This window comes from Heteronotia binoei, chromosome 9, assembly GCF_032191835.1.
Source record: "Heteronotia binoei isolate CCM8104 ecotype False Entrance Well chromosome 9, APGP_CSIRO_Hbin_v1, whole genome shotgun sequence".
NCBI lineage: Eukaryota > Metazoa > Chordata > Lepidosauria > Squamata > Gekkonidae > Heteronotia > Heteronotia binoei.
The window spans coordinates 65662464-65676586 of NC_083231.1; the positions used below are offsets into that span (position 1 = coordinate 65662464).

The window sequence follows — 14123 nt, forward strand, 5'->3', positions numbered from 1 at the left end:
CTAAAGCATCTCATGTGAAATGAAAATAGGAAGAATGATATGATTCCATTTTGACCCCTCCCTTTCCTCGGTAGATTTATGAAAAAAAGACATGTGCCTTTTTGTGTTAGTAAATTCACAACCTCAAGGATGGGGGGCTGTGATGGACAGAAGGCTGTTCTGCCCTTGAAGGGGGAAAACAGCCACTCATTTGAACCCATGGGAGTGCTGCTCCAGCATCCAATCACCTTTTGGGAGGGGGGTGGAGTGTTGGAAAGGAGCCCAGCAGTTTAGTTCAGGTCAGATTCAAGGAGAGTGCAGAGAGAGTTCAGTTCTGCCTCGGAGAGGGCAGTTATAGCTTAGGGCTGGCTCAGAAAAAGAGCAGACAGAGTGAAGGCTCACTTTGTGTGATAATGGTACAGAATAGTTTAGCTTTATGAGTGAGAATAGAATACTGATTGCTAGACCTATCTCTGGTAATGAGCAGACCTTGTACCATTCAGTCTGACTTTTGGGGAAAGGCCATCTAGTATGGGTGGAATCCTGTGTTTGAGAGAGGATCCAACCTAGCATTTGTTCAGTAAAAGCCTGTTTATCCCTCAAAGTATTAAAGAAAATCCAGACTACTCTCTGAAGTCATTACTAGTTTAAATTAATGTGCCCCAGCAAAGCTTCTAGTAGAGCACTGGATCTGGTTCAAGGCCATTAGCAGTCAGGGACCCCCATACCTTCAGGATCACCACTCCCAGTGTGCCCCTTGAAGAGTGTTACACTCTAGCAATAAGAACCTTCCGGTGGTCCAAGAGAGGTCCAGCTGTCCTCATCTAGGGCTAGAACGCTTTCAGCCCTAGCCCCCACCTCGTGGATTCCTTTCTATGGGCCTTAAAAGGCAGAGATGTTCTACCAGGTATTTGGTTGAGGACAGAGATGGTCTGGTACTCTCATAACCCCCCCATATCCCTCTTACCCAGGGTTTGGTGGGTACTTAAAATTTTTCTCCACCATCTGTATGTCATATTGATCTATTGTTGATGTTTTCAGTATTTTAATGTTATTTTAATCCTTTCATATATTTTATGTGTTCCTGATCTAAGCCATCCTGAGCCCTATTCTTAAGGAAAGCCAACAAATTGAATCTAATAAATAAATAATAAATAAAGTTTCCCTTTGTCTACCTGGAGATCTGTGCTGTTTATCTGTTCTTTGAAACAACTTGTAATTAAACAAATCTTCTGTGTTGTTAATATACAATTCCTGCCTCAGGAATCTCTGTATTCTATTTGGTCACCACAAAACTTACCTCATGTCAGTGAACCCTAAGCCTTGCTACCTTTAGAATACCTGGCAACTGAGGGAATATTTATGATTTAATATAAACCTAGTTCCCCCCCCCCCCCCCCAAAATCATAGGAGGCTTTGTGGATCTCCTCAGTTGATAGAAACAGCTTGTCACAGGGGCCTCATTTTGAAACATGCTACTTTTTCATTTCCAAGAAGGAATATAAAAATAATTAGATAAATTGCTTTAGTATTACCATCAAGGCAGTGGGGTTCTTCAGCTTATATGACACTGAAATTTCTGTAGCACCAAGAACCAATATATAAACTATATATGCGCCAAGACATTTTAATTCAGAATGTCCAGTTTATACTCTCAGAGGCATACAAGGCATCTGTAAAGTTGCTAGGCTGCATTTTAACACAAGAGCTGAAATGTGGGCTAATGCATTACATGGTGAGTAAAAAGACAATATAACTCTTCAGCTGAAAATGCATATGGGTTGGATGGCTTATCCCTTAAATCATGAATCCTGGCCTTTTTGTGTGTGTGTGTAAGTTTTTCACTGCAAGCCACCAACTAACAAGTCACACTTGCTGGTGTTGCATGCTAATAGATTGCAGCCTCCTAAAGGGCTGATTGTGCTGGGGGGGTGGGGGTGCTGGAAGGCAGATGAAGCGTGGCTTCTACATTAAAGCACTCAGATCTCAGAGGTCACAAACCTCTTATTCTGCTCAAGGCTTCTGGGAACATGGAATGTCCCAGTCTTTTAGCAGAGTAATGAATGGCACTTGAGACTAGTTATTTAGGGTGTTTCCCCCCCTGTCAGCAGGGGTTAGTGCTGCTCAGCATAATGAGCCAAGAGTCGGAGTGCTGAATAACACAAGTTTGACAGTGCTTTCTCCCTAGTTAGTTATGAACTTCACTTTTATTTTTAGATGGAATCATATTAAGATATGTAGTAGGGGTGTCCTATAGTGCTTTCCTCTAAAGGTTGATAAGTGCTGAAAATGCAGAGCAGAAAGTCTGAGATCAAGGAACTGAAAGTGTGCTTTATCTGAACTCCAGAGAAGTAGGAAAGAGTTAGTATATAAAAGAAATACATGGCAAGTGTTTCCAGGGTCACTTATCTTAGAGCCTTTTCTTGTCAATAATTCAAAGCATAGTGTTTGCCAAGAGCATAGTGTAAGATGACTTTCTTGTCCTTGCACTGGGCAGCTGTAGAATATGGTCATTTAATTGAATAAAATACTTCCTCTCAGACATTATATACAGTGGATTCCTTAGTAAAATCTTGTTTACCGCCAACTCAAAAAGTCTTCTCCTAAAGTATTCTTGTTGACTATTTTTAGATCCTCAGGTCTTAATTCAGTGATGACCACTGTTCCCTCTAAACTGAGTTAGTGTGAGCTAGCTAACAGTTTTTTAGCCTCTGGCTCACACATTTGGGTCTTAGTTCAGGAAAAATGGCCCCAGAGCAAGTTAATTTATGCAGTAACTCACAACTTTAATGCTAGTAGCTCACAAAGTAGAAGTTTGCTCACAAGACTCCACAACTTAGAGGGAATATTGATGATGACACCCTTTCTTTTCCAAATTTCAATGAAGCAGCAGAGACTGCAGCTGCTATACATCCACTGGTCCATTTGCCCCCTCCTTACCTACCTGCTATTGAGCAAAAGTAGGGCCCTGTTTGCTCCAGTGAGTAGAAAAGAAGAATATGCAGAGGTACTGATGGAGGGATGGAATAGACGGCTTGCTGTCTCAGGACTTCTAATATTTAGTGTTTTGTAATGAGGCAATCCTACTCTTGCTGATCGCTTCATATTATTCAGGACTGGGACCTCAGGGCACAAGACATAATCATAAGGATGTTATTGTGGGGATAATACAATATTTGGGGGTAATAAGTAATGCTTATAGCCAGTCCAGAACATCTCTTGTGAATTTCAAGAAGTCATTCATATTGTGTCTTGTTATGTACTGAAATGGTATAATTATTTCAATGAATCTTTGGGCTTCATGTTCGTTCATGTTTGGGCTTCATATCATGTTTATTCAGTTGCTTGTTGTGTATGATATTCCACTTAAGGTTCAGTTGTACCATCACCATATTATCTTGTGAGGTTCATCTGTGAAACAAAGAATATAACAAAGTTATGGGGAGTTGTACAAAATTCCATTTAGCAGCTTCCAAATTTCAGTTCTGATTCGAAACTATGTAAGCTATAATAATAAATTCATATGATAAATGCAAGACAATTCATACAGTTCAAAAGAATAAATAAATTTGCTTCCACAAAGGCGCCATACACTCAGATGCTGTAAACAAAATGGAGGGTTTCTGGGATTCCATAAGTTCTTCAAGAGTCTTCAGTGTTGGAAATATATATGTCCTTGTAGTTCTTTATTAATAAACTGGAATCCCTGGGTAACCAAATACAAATTCTACAAAATTCTGCAGAATGTATCCAAACATGTCCTAAATTCCACAGAATGATTTTAACAATTGCTCAACACTCCTGCTGCCTAAAGGCAGTGTTTCATGATGAAGGGTTCCTCATGAGTAACTGCAGCGTACTAAGAAATAACACAAAACCTGTATGCTGCATCTCAAATACATGTCCTCAATTGCAGGCCTGATAGAACATCTCAGTTTTACAGGCCTTATGGAACTGCATTAAGTCCTTCAGGGCCTGGAACTGCACTAAGTCCTGCAGGCAGAGAGTTGCACCAGGCCAATGCCAAGGCTGGCACTGATTTATAAACCAATCTTACACTCCTTGCAGATGGTTAGGATAAATCATACTTCGACATACTCTTTAGAATACAAACAAAACAGCAAAGTGAATAAGGTCAACTCCCTTGCTATGATGTGGTTGTAATTTCAAGATACAGTTAGAACAGCAATTCTCTGCAGAATTACTTCAGATTAAGTCAATTGAAATGAATGGTTTTAGTCTAGAAAATAACTGTGCATAGAATTCTGCTGACGATCTTTTTGACCATAGCTTAAGAACAGTTTGTCTTTATTTATAATATAAACAGATAAAGGTACTCATATCAGAAAGTTAGAAATAAGCTCTTTTGACCTTGGATGATTGATAATTGTGTCCAATTAGTATCATGTAGCAAGACTTAAACTAATGCGCAATGGAAGTCCAAGTATACAAATAAAATTTCTTTCATAACCAATTGATTCAGTGCAGATGTATAATAGTATTTTTTTTCCCTTTCAGAAATGTACCACTTGCTATTTGCACTTCAATGGTTATTGTCACAGTTGGCTATGTGTTAACAAATGTGGCCTATTTTACAACAATCAGCCCTGAAGATCTGCTACTGTCCAAGGCAGTAGCAGTGGTAAGTTGTGGTGGAATTGTGAATGAAGATTTTAGACAAAATGTGCAATGTTACACAGAGTTGCTTGGTCTAATTCCTTGATTTCAGTGGACTAGACTGGCGTAACTCTGTTTAGGATTACAATATGGACGTTTAACTGTGTACACGCACAGAATATATAGAAATCATGTCTCAAAATCATGAAACAGGGTAGGAGTTCTTTATAATGAGTGACATTAGTAGTGGCTTCCAATTTTACGGAAATATAAATGTGTGCTATGGTTGTCAGGTCCTGCTCAAGAAATATCTGGGGACTTTGGGGGTGGCACCAGGGGACTTTGGGGGTGGAGTCAGGGCCAAAGTTGTGACAGGCATGATTGAGTTCTGAAGGGAGTTCTAGCCATCACATTTAAAGGGACCATGCATCTTTTAAATGCCTTCCCTCCATTTGGAAATACTGGAGAATAGGGGTACCTTCTTTGGGGGCTCATAGAACTGGATTTCCTGCTCCAATCTTTTTGAAACTTGGGGGCTGTTTTTGAGGAGAAGCACAGGATGCTATGCTGAAAAGTTGGTGCTGATACCTCAAACAACAGCCCCCTTCAGACCCCCAGATACTCACAGATCAATTCTTCATTATATCATGGTCTCCATAGTATATAATGAAGTGCCCAGCAGACATTTCCTCCCCCTGCCACTTTCTGATAACTCTGAAGTTGTGGGCCCCCCCCTCCAGACTGGGAGATCCCCTGCCCCCAACTGGGCACTGGCATCCCTAAGTGCTAACTGATTTAAGGCCCTTGTATCATTTGATAGAAGCAGAGGACAACTGTAGTTCCTTTCATCCATTGACTACCAGAAGTGTGGCTTTATATTTCTTTTTCTTTTTTCAGACTTTTTCTGAACGTTTACTGGGAAGTTTTTCTTTAGCTGTTCCCATTTTTGTTGCGCTTTCTTGCTTTGGTTCAATGAATGGTGGTATTTTTGCTGTCTCCAGGTGAGTTGATATAAACAGCTTTATAGGTGAAGATTAAGTGATCAGTCAGGATAAAGTCTGTAAATTACACATGAACCTCTTTTATATAAGTCAACCCACTGGTCCATCTAGCTTAGTTCTGTATACTCCAACTGGCAGTGGTTCTCCAAGCTTTCAGGCAGAGGAGGATTTTTTCCAACACTTTTAATTAGGGAGGACTATATGTAAAACATATGCTTTACTGCTGAGCCAAAGCCCCTCCCCTGCTAACTTCTTCAAAGGAAATAAATCAATAATGACTTAATACTGGCATGACTGTACAGGGAATTGTGCACATTTTCCCTCCTTTGCTTATCACATTGTTAATAACATTGAATGCAACAAGAAACTGAATGGAAACTGCAGAAAAAATCATTACATTTTTTGCACAAGTTCCATTTATTTTAATGGGACTTAAACAGAAATTTCTGGTGGATTTTTGCTTCAGTACTGAAGTAATGATTGCTTTGCTTATATTAGAGAAGAAAAAAAATGGAAGTAGTGCTTTAAAATGTGTGTTTCTGAAGTCTCTCAAAGGTGGGGGTTAGAGATGAATTTTAAAGGCCTATTTCCTTGGTAGCTGAAATTATTTTCCTATATTCTTTTCAATCGGGACTTCTGATGCATGTGTTAAATAGGAACACATAGTACTACTGAGTATAACGTCTGTGAATGTGTTTTACATCTTCGGTGAGTTACTTCCATTTATCTTGGTAATGAGCATCTTTAAACACTGTCCAAATTTATTTTCTCACCAGGATGTTCTACGTTGCATCCCGTGAGGGTCACCTTCCAGAAATTCTCTCCATGATTCATGTCCGCAAGCACACTCCTCTGCCAGCTGTCATTGTTTTGGTAAATCATACAAACAAATGTCTCTGTAGAAGGCTGTGCAATATAGGCCTCCCCTGGAAGATTTCAATATAACTTAAATAGTTCTTGAATTTCCATTATTTATTTCCATTTCATAGGTTGGCTATGTATGGAGAGAGGTGGGAAGCAATTACAGAAGTGATCTATTTCAGAGAGTCCTCCTCTGACTCTGTTAGTCACATTTGACTCTTCTAGGCTGGCACCTAAATCACACCTCATTACGTTTTATTTGAAAATTTGAAGGAGAATGATTAGTTAAGCCCTTCTAAATGGAATGAATCTTCATGGGTAGGAATGCAGAGTAATAAAATTCTACATAAAAGCTACACTTTAATGTACTGTCTGTGAAGACCCTGAAGTCTCATTACAGATGCCTTGCAGAGAAAATGCAAATAATAGTAACAGATAGTGGGATTTTATTGTCCTTTTCAAGACACTGGAACTATTTATTATTATTATTATTATTATTATTATTATTTTATTATTGTTATTATTATCACTACTACATCACCATCATCAATATTAATATTTATAATAATAATAAAACTCATCCATGGACCCTAAATACACTAGAAATGATAGGCATCAAGAAACTTGTAATAACCTTTATCAAAACTGCAATTAGTAAATGGAACACTAGACTGGTACAGTACTGAATAGAGAAGAAACTGGAACAATTAACATCAAACAAGGAATTTTCTAAGGAGACTCGTTATCAACACTGCCTTTTGTCATTGCCTTAATATAACTCACCATTATTCTCAACTGCACAGGCTTAGGATACCAGGGGAGGCTCCTCTCCACTCTCTTTTCCACTTATGGGACAACAAAAATGAAGCTCAGTGCTCTTTCTGTGCTGGAAAACTTCTTAGGGGGAAGGCAGGAGTCCTTCTGCCCCACCTAGCAGTGTTCCAGGCCCAATAGGACTGCCATCAGTGGCTATTAGCCACAGGATATAGATGGAACTTTTTGTCTGGGGCAATTTTTGTAGAAAATGCCCAAGAGGAACTTATTAGCATATTAGACCAGGGAGGAGGAGAGGGAGAGTTGAAAACAAATAGAGAAAAAAAAGAGAAAGGAAATAGGAAGGAAGGAAAAGGAAGGGAGGGAGTGAAAGAAAGGAGGGGGAAAAGGAAGAAAGAAAGAGAAAAGAAAGGAAAAGAAAAGAAAAGAAAAATGGATATAAAAGGGATGGTAGCAACTCCCTTTTAAAGCTGCTGACTCTTAGGAAGCCCACATCGCATCGCAGCTTGGCCCCCTGAGCCCCACTGGCTAGAAGGACATCGGGAGGCCCCCATGCAAATACAGCTGGACCCCCTGAGCCCCACTGGCCAGCTGGACATTGGGAGGCCTCTGTGCAAGTGCAGCTGGGCCCCCTGAGCCCCGCCAGCCAGCAGGATGTCAGGAGGCCCCAGTGCAAGGATGGCTGAGCCCCCTGAGCCGGAACACTGCCCAGGCCAGCCGGGATGGTGTTCCAATACCTTCCAGCTCAAAAAAAGCCCTGATGTTCTGTATTCTTGGTGCAGTGGGAGAGGGCTTCTAGTGTTATGGCCCCTCTAGTGGACCTCCTGATAGCACCTGGGGTTTTTTGGCCACTGTGTGACAGAGGTTAGACTAGATGGGCCATTGGCCTGATCCAACATGGCTTGTCTTGTGTTTTTAAAAACTGTCCTTCAGTTTTTATAAACTGTTTCCCATAGCTGCTCTATGGCTGTGGGGAACCCAAATGTGTAGTTTGGCCCTCAGTTCTACTAGAATCTATTAGGTTTACTTCAGATTGGGTCTTATATTTCCTTTAGTCCTCTTGTTGTAAAATACCTCATGTGAAAATTTACATTGTGATTCCTATATAATTTACTTGCTTGCAATTCAGTATTGTATAAGAATTTCAGTATCTTCAGAATAATGAGAATATTTACATATGGTTACAAGTTTTGATATGATGAAAGTTGCAATCAGTGGTCCCTGTGGAGCTCTATCAAATATCCAGTATATAAATAGCACTTCCACATGCAGTCAAACTCAGGTTGGCTGATTGAAAAAGAGATTAGGAGATTACTATCTACCAGCCCAACAACCACTGATGGTTAATTTAAAGCTAGATTTTTCATGCTTTCCCAAGGACAAGTAAAATGCTATTTCACCAGTTCAGCTTTAAGGTAAAGGTAGTCCCCTGTGCAAGCACCAGTTGTTTTCGACTCTGGGGTGACGTTGCTTTCACAATGATTTCACGGCAGACTTTTTTACGGGGTGGTTTGTCATTGCCTTCCCCAGTCATCTACACTTTCCCCCCAGCAAGCTGGGTACTCATTTTACAGACCTCGGAAGGATGGAAGGCTGAGTCAACCTGGAGCCAGCTACCTGAACCAGCTTCCGCTGGGAGCGAACTCAGGTTGTGAGCGGTGGGTTCCGACTGCAGTACTGCAGCTTTACCATTCTGCACCATGGGGCTTTAGTAAACTGTAAATTTAAATATAAGTAAAATATCATAGCTGAAGGACCAGTTACTTCCTTATGAAGACTTTTTTGTTTAGTTTGGCATTTTGTCAATGATCCCACCTTCCCCTTTGAATTGTTAGCCATCTTAGTGGACCTTGTAAAGGTTGAAAGTCAAGAGTACAAATTTTGAGAATTTTAATATGGTGCTTGGTGCTTGTTCTCATGGACCCTCCCAACAACTATCTAATGATTGTTCTATTCAGTTTTTTGGGGAAAGGGTTAACGTATGCTCCTTCTGCTAACTTGTTAACGTGTAAATTTTGCCTTAAAATGTTTGGTTGTTAAATTCCAGACATTCCAAATAACTATTTAAGGAGTTTAAAATGTAAGAAATGTAAGTATACTGTATATATACACACATAATAACAGGGAAAACCAGACCTACTCATGCTTTATTTTATTTGCTTTTTTGGTAGCATCCTCTGACTATGATAATGCTCTTCACAAGTGATATCTACAGTCTCTTGAATTTTCTCAGTTTTGCCCGGTGGCTTTTTATCGGATTGGCAGTTGCTGGAATGATTTACCTTCGATATAAACGTCCTGATATGCCTCGTCCTTTCAAGGTATCCTCAATAATATGATTGGTTTGGATAAATACGTTCTCTGCTATTCATATCTCTGAGAAATTGGAGGGGCAGTTACCAATTAATGGTTCCTTTATATTACTATAAATAGTTTCAAAAGATTAATATTGTATTCATATTTAGTTTTGAAATATTACAGCAAACAGAAAACAAATAAACAGAACAAAGTTATATTGTTGATAACACTTTTTCATTAGGAGTAGTCAAATTCCAACATACTCTAATGGTTGCTATTGGTCAAACATTGTAACATACTTTGTATTTGTTGCAAATACTTTTTCGTATTCATGTCATGCATGCAGCTGTTCTTCTACAGTAGACAACAGGTTCATTCCCAATATAACGGCAAAAGGATAGACAGAGTTCTCAACAAATTGCACCAATTACCTTTAAAAACAACAACACATCTTTAGATACTCCAAAGGACTTATCAATAAGCTTAATGTCACGTTGTACCATTTAATACAGTTTATCTTTTAAAACTGTATTTTACCAAGTAATAAATTATATTAGCATTTAAAATCTTAAAAATTGAATATCAAGATTCATTGTTTCTTTATAAAACCTCTGAATAAGAATAAATTATTAATCTTTGCATTTGTTGCACAAGGGCAACAAAGCCTCTCTTATTCAGTGCTGCTGGGGTTAGTGGGAAAGAACATCGTTGGAACGTCTGCAGAAAATTCACATGTGGTATCATATAAATGTGGATGAGGAAAAAAGGGAAGACCCCTGGCAAAGGATTGCTTCATAAAACTGTACTAGTACAATTGGGTGGTAATCCAGACTGAAAGATTCTATTGATTTAGTTGCTGGTTGCATAACTCAGAAGGCATCATGATGGCCAAAACAAGTGTGACACTGGAAATTTTACATATGGGGCTTTTCTCATTTTCTTCTTTTAAATAGTAAGAGAACAGGATGGGGAGAAGGCCTAACTCCCCCCCCCCCCTTTTCTTGAGCCATGGTCCCAGTCTGAATTGAACTTGCCCACACTTGTTATTACAAACAAACAAAAATGAGAACTAGAATTCCCAGCATCACAAATGGTTTGCCCTTTAATGCTTACAATATTACAGTACTCTGGAGAAACATTTCTGAACTGGCTTTGCTAAGCTATGGTGGATGCACTTTTGGCTGTCTGTTTCTATACACTGGCTGCAATTCCTGTCCACAAGTGCAAAATCTACCTTTCTGGATTGAGCACATCCCCTTGTAAGTCTTTTTTTTTAACATTTAGGGCATTATTAAAATTATTTAATATACAACAATAATATTGTCTGGATACACTGTGTAGGATTGGATATGAATGATCCATCTATTCTTCTATGGAAGGAAGATTCTCACTTAGAAGAAAGCCTTTAGTGCTAACTCAGAGTCTTGCAGGCAATGCCTATATTACATACCTTTTGGGTGCTGTGAGTAAAAAAAAACAAACCTTCAGGAGCAAAAGTGTCTGTTCATTAATCAATAATTCCCATTGATTTTAATGTAACTTGCCTGACTGTAAGGATGTGCTTTGGATTAAAGTTGTGGGCATGCATGCCAAGTAGAACAAAGCTGAACAGAAGATTTAAAATGCTCAAGGCATTAATCCAGCAACTAAATAATATCTAGAGACACTTATCTAGTATCCAGTTGGCAACATCAAAAGATTTTTCCTTAAAGAAAGATATTTCATAAAGAAAGCACCACTTAACAGCTTTAACTTTCAATCTCAAATTGTTGCCCTCCTCCATTTTAAAAATGGCTCAGATAGTAATCCGTTGTGATGACAGACACATTTTTTTGAAGAACATGATGGTTGCATAATGATATTGGGCATACTTATGCATGGTTTTTATTTGGATATCTCCCAGATTTTGACCCCCAAACTTCCTACTTTGTATAGGTTTAAAATGTAGCCAGTGGCCCAAGGCATCCTGCTGCATTGCACAAGAGATTTCAGTGGGTAGTGACATTTGCCTCAGTTCCTTCTGCTTTCAAATTTAATAGACAATGAGGAAAGGGAATTAATGCTAGAAAATGTGTTTATATGTTTTGCACTTTCTAGGTTGTGTGGCACAATGAAGATTGTTTGAGTGGGGTATTAGGCATTTGCTGAAATAGAAAACTGCATTTTAATTTCTTTTTAGTTGTTGTTTCTTGTATTTGGAGTGCCTGTCCTGAACACCTTCAGGACTTTAGTGGGCTGCTGTGTCTTCTCCAATTCACATTTCATGGACCATTAAATACCACTATCATTCAATAACCAAGGTCAATGCTATTGCAATAATGTTTTTGATGTGTCTTCCAGGTGCCGCTCTTTATTCCTGCTCTGTTTTCCTTCACTTGCCTCTTCATGGTTGCACTGTCACTTTATGCTGATCCTGTCAATACTGGCATTGGCTTTGCAATAACACTGACTGGTGTCCCTGCTTACTACCTCTTTATCATATGGGACAAAAAGCCAAGGTGGTTTAGGCAACCTTTGGGTAAGTGAACGTTGATAGAAGATCATTCTCTATTTTGTTTCTTTCCTGGATTATGACAGTCAGTCTTGTGTTATTTTCAAATTGTTCTCATCCCTTTATGACTGTTGCAGTAAAACCTCTCCCTTTTATTTTTATACATTAGCTGTTTTGTCTGTTAAAATAAGTCCCAAGTGATTAAGAAATTTCCTTCCTTCCTTCCTTCCTTCCTTCCTTCCTTCCTTCCTTCCTTCCTTCCTTCCTTCCTTCCTTCCTTCCTTCCTTCCTTCCTTCCTTCCTTCCTTTCTTTCTTTCTTTCTTTCTTTCTTTCTTTCTTTCTTTCTTTCTTTCTTTCTTTCTTTCTTCCTTCCTTCCTTCCTTCCTTCCTTCCTTCCTTCCTTCCTTCCTTCCTTCCATGATGCAAGATCAAAATACTTGGACTATTTTAATTAGGCAGAGAAAATAATTTTAATTACTCTAATTGTAATTATTTTATAAATTTTATAATTTTATAAAAGTCTGTAATTTAACAATAGCTTATTTTAACCATGATTAAGAAATTTGCCTTGCATTGATAACATTCATTGTTCAGAAATCTGAACAAAAGCAATTGTACCTTATTTAATACTCTCTGAAATTATGTTCCCACTTCTAATCTGATTCTCTGCTAGTCTTGGGTTTGGGTGGGCAGTGGTTTTTAAGAATAGCACTATATTTCTCATGTGATTGGAGAACTAGTTGCATGTTCTCTTATCAATCCGAATGATTAATTGTAGTTACTGGGGCATTTGTTTGCAAACCCTAATAGTGCTGAAAATAGCACAATACAATTCTAAATGCATATGAGTTCATGGACATAGAATGGATTTCCCTCTTCCCTTATTTAACTTCTGCTCCCCAAAGAGGAGAGGGTATATGTGTGGCAAAAGATCGTTTTGGGTTAAAATTGGTAATATCAGAGAAATATTTGAGTGAACAACTCTTTATCAGAAATGCTGTGTGGCCTTGAATCTCCCCCCCCCCCCCTTATATTCCTTTGACATAACTAGGAGTCATTTTGTGAAATTCACAAAAATTCACAAAACTTGATTCATTACCTGCTCTTCACTTGTCTTTCTTGTTCACTGACTGCACAAATGTTAATTAGAAATAAGGAAATTATGTATGACAAACTAGTCAGAGTCAATAAGGTGTCTATTTATAGCCAAGAAGAGGTTTAAAAAACCCAGTAGATTTTTAAACAAAAACTAATAGATTGAACCAATAAAAAAAAATCAAAACTGATTAACCTAACATCACTGAGTAAGAAGTACTTACAATTGCTCCTAAACTGAAGGAAAGAGGAAAGAGAGTCAGTTTGGTGTAGTGGTTAAGTGAGTGGACTTTTATCTGGGAGAACTGGATTTGATTCCCCACTCCTCCACTTGCAGCTGCTGGAATAGCCTTGGGTCAGCCATTGCTCTTGCAGAGGTTGTCCTTGAAAGGTCAGCTGTTGTGAGAGCCCTCTCAGCCCCACCCACCTCACAGGGTGTCTGTTGTGGGGAGAGAAGATAAAGGAGATTGTAAGCCGCTCTGAGTCTTTGATTCAGAGAGAGCGGGGTATAAATCTGCAATTCTTCTTCATCTTTTTCTGATAAGGTGTTGCTTTAAGATGGAGTCACCATAGTAAAAGCCTTCCTATGAGTTCCCACAGACTAAAGCAGTCAAAGGCAAAGGATTTCAATAGCCCCCAATAACCTGATCTTAGTTGACTTTGATTTGCTATGTAGTTTGGTTTACATTTTGTTGGTTTGTTTGCCTTCATGCCTAAAAAATTGTGTTAAGGTCACTGATTCACAAAACCATAGGACAGAACTGCATGTTTATATGAAACTCCATAATTTCTCCAACAATCAGGTTTTATCCTGAACCTTGCTTATCCCCTTCTATTTTTTGCCTTTATTTTTAAAATAAGGCAATGGCAAAGTGAATTCTCATCTTTATCATCAAGTACATTTTCTACTTCATAACCTCCTCCCACTTGTGTATCTCAGGCTATTACAAAATCCCCAAAGAAGTTTTTGTTTGGCTTCTATGTTCTGTATATCTTAGCAGTGCTT

General features: G+C 38.8%; 1 protein-coding gene across 1 annotated transcript in view; it reads left to right on the forward strand.

The window, feature by feature from the left end:
- Positions 1 to 14123, forward strand: part of SLC7A11 (solute carrier family 7 member 11) — a 121357-nt gene that overhangs the window by 86452 nt on the left and 20782 nt on the right. Inside the window, exons 7-11 of the mRNA XM_060246776.1 lie at positions 4498 to 4621; positions 5494 to 5597; positions 6374 to 6470; positions 9404 to 9553; positions 11871 to 12048. Of these exons, the coding sequence (XP_060102759.1) occupies positions 4498 to 4621; positions 5494 to 5597; positions 6374 to 6470; positions 9404 to 9553; positions 11871 to 12048 (653 nt within the window). The remainder of the gene's footprint in view (positions 1 to 4497; positions 4622 to 5493; positions 5598 to 6373; positions 6471 to 9403; positions 9554 to 11870; positions 12049 to 14123) is intronic.